The sequence below is a fragment of the Gymnodraco acuticeps genome, unplaced genomic scaffold (genome assembly GCF_902827175.1).
Source record: "Gymnodraco acuticeps unplaced genomic scaffold, fGymAcu1.1, whole genome shotgun sequence".
NCBI lineage: Eukaryota > Metazoa > Chordata > Actinopteri > Perciformes > Bathydraconidae > Gymnodraco > Gymnodraco acuticeps.
In genome coordinates this window covers 601,384-607,383 of record NW_022991259.1, presented here as the reverse complement: position 1 = coordinate 607,383, position 6,000 = coordinate 601,384, and the positions used below count along the sequence as shown (strand labels likewise).

General features: G+C 40.9%; 1 protein-coding gene across 5 annotated transcripts in view; it reads right to left on the bottom strand.

Moving 5' to 3' along the window:
* Positions 1-4,677: 4,677 nt before the first annotated feature.
* The window catches only part of cntn5 (contactin 5), a 175,636-nt gene continuing 174,313 nt past the window's right edge, over positions 4,678-6,000 (bottom strand). For all 5 annotated transcript variants that reach the window (XM_034239790.1, XM_034239791.1, XM_034239793.1 and 2 more), the window contains one exon: positions 4,678-5,581. In XM_034239790.1, coding sequence (XP_034095681.1) covers positions 5,478-5,581 — 104 coding nt within the window. In that variant the 3' untranslated portion in view covers positions 4,678-5,477. The remainder of the gene's footprint in view (positions 5,582-6,000) is intronic.

Below are 6,000 nucleotides of genomic sequence, written 5' to 3'. Positions count from 1 at the left end.
TTGAGACCCACAGAGAACTTAAGTTAAATATCTAAACACTCAGAGAGTCCTTTACCTCACCTGGGGCCTCATTTATAACGCCGTGCGTAGGATTCACGTGGGAAGGTTGCTTACGTAGTAGAAATCCAAAAAATAGGTACAGAAATGTTCCGACATTTTCCGATTCACCAAACATTGCGTACCGGCGAGGAAACCGCTGGTACGCAATGTCTTATCAAGTCTTAGCAAATGGCATAAAACATGATTAAACATGGTAGTATATAAAACCATGCTCGTACAACCTATGGAAATGCAAAACCGCATCATTTATGAGAAAACATTTCATAACATTAACACAACATATTCGAGGTGGTTTTAAATAACATATCCGTATTTATTTATTTCTCCAAGTTATGTTTTTGTGTGCACTGAGTCTCAAACAGGCGTTTGTTTAATTATTTTAAGATTGGCTTTAATCAATGTTTGAAAATGAATTCTTCATATATGATAAATGAGAGGTAACATATTATTTCCACATATTTCTCTCCATTCTTCCTTCTGCCAACGCGGTGTCGCAGTTTCTCGTCTCTCCCGTTTTTGTGCTTAGTGCGTACGCATGGGTTAGAGTTTGCGTGGAGGACCGCACGTTTTCCCGTCAAGTTAGTATTTTATAAATCGCAAACATTGCGTAGAAACTGGCGTACGCCATTTTTTGAGCATATATCCCTTTATAAATGAGGCCCCTGAGCTGTAGTTATCAGTCTCTCAGTCTGAGAGGAGAGGACTCTCCTCCACCTTGTTGACAGCTCATTATATCCGTTAGCGCAGCTAGCTAGCACCAGATGCTAACAACAACAATACACTAACCGGTGCGCGCGCTTTCTCTCTCTCGCTCGCTCGCGCCACACATACACACCCTCCCCAGCTTGAATGACACACGGAGAGACCAATCGAGGGCATTAGTAGACTATGATCTGTATGAAAGTGGCCATGTCGGCAGGCCACATCATGGAGACAGCCAGTCACCCTCTGTGAGGCAGAGTCAGACCCACATTTGCGCAGTGTTGCGTTCTCAATACCTACATTACAGTCCGGACCTGGCTGGGGGGCAGTTTTAGGGAACGGTGCCTTGCTCAGGGACACCTCAGTAGCACTTTGTCTTTCCGGGACTTGAACTAGTGACCTTCCAGTTGCCAAGCCACAGTGAACTATTGACCAAAGTATTGGCTGGACCGTCCAACTAACCAATATCATTGTCTGGGAACCAGTGGTGCAAAAAGGGAGCATGACAGTCTGATGAATACATTGTGGATGGTTCAATGAGGATACTTTGAACAAACAAAAAAAGGCATTTCTTTTATGTCCTGCAAAGCTCAACAGCACAACACATTATGCTCTGTGGCTTCCTGACAGTACAGATGGTTTTAGAGGTCAAAAGACAAGTTCAATTATAACTTCAATAATTACTGGACTGGTGCAATACAATACTGAATGTTGACTCTCCCCGCAAAGCTGCTCCTTTAATCCCTCTGTTCACAGTCTTCAGCAGAACATGGCACACTTCCCTAATTCTCATTCTCTGCCATCTCCACCACTGCCGGGCGGGAACCAATGGGTTGAAAATCCAAACATCACAGGAACATCCGACAGAACACAAAAATAAGCTGTTATATTTTTACATTTAACAGAAAACATAGAATGTTTTGTTTCACAGCTAATACAGGAAATAACTCAGATGATATATCATTTAACAGCTTAGAAATCTCATGTGGGGAATGTTTCATTACCAGAGAAGGTTCCACATCACACACGCTTTTAATTATTTCAATAAGACTATTAACCATACATACATTGGTAGAAATATATGAATTGAGAACAGTTAATTAAAGCGTATTGAGAATATTATAGACACAATTGAATTAGGGTGAAACCATTATTAGGGTTTTAATTAACCAGTGAGTGGTCCTAAAAAAAAGAGGCATTTCTTAAGAGCTGGAGCATAGACACACACCAATAATGCACCACAATCTTCTAGAAAAACGTTTTGACTCCAATACCCTTTATATGGTCAACAAATCGCTGGCTACATCTCAATAGTTTCCTTAACAGTATTAACTTTTGAATAATTTAAAACCTATTATACGTGTTGGTAAATGCAACACAGTTGGTGTGCAAACATTTTTCAAATGCAAAGCTGAAAATGACTCACTGTCTGATGCTACAGTTTACCTCCAACTGAAGCCGCAGCGCCTGTTGGAGGGCTCTAGTTCTTCTGGCAATTCCAGGATGAGTAATAAACTGTGACCCGCCTGAAAAGCAAAGTCACAGCTCAGCACTCAATCACAGAGCGAATCCTTCAACAACAATACCAGTGAAACAATTTAAAACTTGACTTTGTAAGTTTGAAAAGGCTAAAGAACACTTATAAATGGATGTAGTATACTTGCTGGGATATCATATTACCATGTTTTTCCATTTGGTGTAGGAACCACAGGACAGACACTTGACATACCATGTTTTATACCATCTCTCTCGATATGTAATTACAAAATATAATATTTATTGCAACTACATTAGATAATAAATTAAGGGCGTGTACAGTTGTCCTTCAACTTGCAATCCCTGCTGTCCTTAGAGCTAGCCTTCGTCCTGCTGTCCTCCAGAGTGTCCTTGGAGCAGATATGATGAATCCCTCAGCTTCAGGGTTGCTATTAGAATATGTGTTCCCAACACTATCTAGGATAGAGATTTATTGCATTCAAGTGTAGTGAGGCTCCTTAAGCCAAACGCTTAGATGCTCTGACTCTTTCCCCTTCGAAAACACAGGTATTCATACATTATGAAATGTGAAACAGAGACAGACAGTCAGTAAAACACAGAATATTTCAATGCTAATAGTTACTTCTTCCACAAGTGTGTAGATATTTTAAGTAGGGTAAAACTGACACGTTGTTGATCGTAAGCAGAATACATCAGATTCTAAATTAGATCCAATAATCTTTTTTTGACAGATTAACCAACAAACTATTGTTGTTTCCAGCCCCACTAAAAAGGATCTAAAATAATATTAGAGATAACTAAAATGTACAGTATACCCCAGCACACACTCAAGTGCACACACACACACACACACACACACACACACACACACACACACACACACACACACACACACACACACACACACACACACACACACACACACACACACACACACACACACACACACACACACACACACACACACACACACACACACACACACACACACACACACACACACACACACACACACACGCAGACTCTGACATTAACCTAGGGGGAGTTCATATTTTAATTGCTGACACTATAGCTTCTGGCGCTCTGAACCAATAAGGTCCCCTTGCAGGATACATAATCCATTATCATAAATCAGATGCGCCAACACAGACAGGTGCTGCATGAATAATTAAAGGTCGGTACATTAGCACTTGTGTGGAGGTATGTGTTTGAGCCGACGTCATTGAACAGGCTAAAAGCACTGCAAACCCCTCCATCCACATTAAACAGCTTAGTGCTTTGCACTACAGACGAATATGATGTACAAGTTAGAAAGAGGAGACCACGCTTACCATCCTCCCCCTCTGAACATATTCAAAACAGAGAGGTATGAAAAAAGAGGAGTATCCATGGGACAGACACTGCTCGGAGCAGTTTGTGTCCTCTAGTTTTGCCGTGTGGTCACATCTCTTGTGGTTGAGCTACTACCTTTGTCTGAACCTGAGTAGGTGAGCCAGGTCTCGCAGAGTCCAGAGAGCTGGAGGCAGAGCGAGCAAAAGGTCTGCCCAAGCATGCGACTTTCAGGACTACAGTTCTTCATTCCAACATTAATTACACTTGAGGCAAATTCATTTGGATTTCTGCCCAGTGAGAGATAAGCTTTTACTGCAGACAAGCAAGAGAGTAGCCTGAGAGAAGGGGGAAATACTCTTGATGCAGTGGTTCTTTTATCACAGAAAGTTATGTGGCCTTTAATGCCACGTGTGTGGAATTCAATCAAGCTATACTTTATATAACATTTAGATAAAGCTTCTCAAAGTGTAGAACTGTCTGATGGACCAGATATAAACAATTCCAGGTGAAATATAGAAGTAGTGTGGCATAGTACGTTTTTATTGTAGGAATATATTGTATGTGCATTAGTGCTGAGGTTGATCTGTCAATAAGTTGATCAATACATTATATTATCCATAAATAATTTGCTATTTATCGAGCAACATTTTCCAAATATTGTCTGTTCCCACCTTAAAGCCCAATTACCAAAAAACCCAGACTGCTCTGATTGGCTTGCGATATAAATTGCAAAGGCAGTTCTCAGGCTGTTGGTGGAGAAACTCAGAATCAAGGTGATATATTTTAATGAGCATGTATATGACATGGAAGGGAAGGTGAGGAGAGTCTTCTGACCGAGGCAGCCCACAAAACTCTGACTGGGTCGTCTTATTTCATAGTTAGTGGGCTTGAAGGCACCTAAGGTAACCAAATGTATCTATACCAGCACTGGACAAGGGAGTTTTTTGTAATATATACCATTTCAAGATGTCCCCATGGGCTTTCAAATGTGTATGAAGACTCGGTTCATTGACCAATAAGGTGAATCATTATTATTGTTGTCAGATATATATCTTTTCTCAGGGTAGAAAATACAAACAACAACCATTTAAAAAATATACATCACATTTATTTGTACTGACACCAAGAGTCCGTACAGAGTTGTCTTTCTCTTTTGATGTGTTCAAGCACTACAGGTATGAACCTGTTTCCTACCTCCATACATCCAACTGTATCACCAAGCATTGCTTTATCACTACCAAAAAACAGAGTTGACATAGCTGACACATACCACTGTGTTTTTCTCTAAAGGTAACACAATGTACAAAAGCAAGTCTCGAAATAGTAAGATTCTTGGTTCCATAAAAAACGTTCTTTCCTCCTCAATGAGTGAATAAGAAAACAATGCACTTATCTCTACTGAGCTTCTGCTGCATTGCTTGTTAGGCAGCCAAGGGGTAAATTGATGCAAATAAGTAATGAAAAGAAACAGGCTGGCTGATCCCTGTATTACTACCACAGCAGCTTTCGAGGAATTGTTCATGCTCTGTAGAGCCCCAGATCTGTAGGAGCCGTCTGGAATTAGTTAGATGCCATTCAATGAGAGGAACACATGATGTCAAAGTAAAGGATTGAACACATCTTTCCACACACTGTACACTACAGTACAACAGTATCGTGATGCTGGAAAGAACTGTGCAAATTAAATGTCCAGGGCCTCAGAAGAAACAGGAAACTTAAAAAGGTTCAACTCTGGAGAGCTGTATGATGACTGGCAGACTCAACCCCCTTTGGCAGGCCTCGGGCCCTGTGGGATGGGTAAGGCCAAAGCGAGCAGGCAGTCAGAGGGAACGAGGGAGCAGAGGACTGGTGGCTCCCTCCATGAACATGAGGTTGGCACAGTGGCTTCACCAGGAAGCTAAAGGCACCAGAAGAACCAGGAGCAGGGCTGTCCATGTTAGGCTCTGTGGCATGCAGTGCACCGAGCACTGATTGCTTTTTGCTCGAACACCTAAGAGAAGGGAGGGGAACAGTCAATAAAGATGAAAGGAGAGACCCTTTACAAAAACGCTGGAACTGCATCCATGTTTAATGCTATATATTTTCACAAAGAGCTGCAACACAGACTATAACACTCCTTGTTGTTGTTTAATTCATTAAAAATCCTACAATGTGATTTCCTGGATTATTTCCCCCCATTCTGTCTCTCATAGTTGAAGTGTACCTAGGATGAAAATTACAGGCCTCTCTCATATTTTTAAGTGAGAGAACTTGCACAATTGGTGGCTGACTAAATACTTTTTTGCCCCACTGTATATATATATATATATGCCGTTAATAACTGTGCAATATATACCTGGCTGCTAAATCCTCAGAACTGTTACAGGATGTGTTTTTTGTAAATTGTGAAAAACATTTTTATTAGAATAT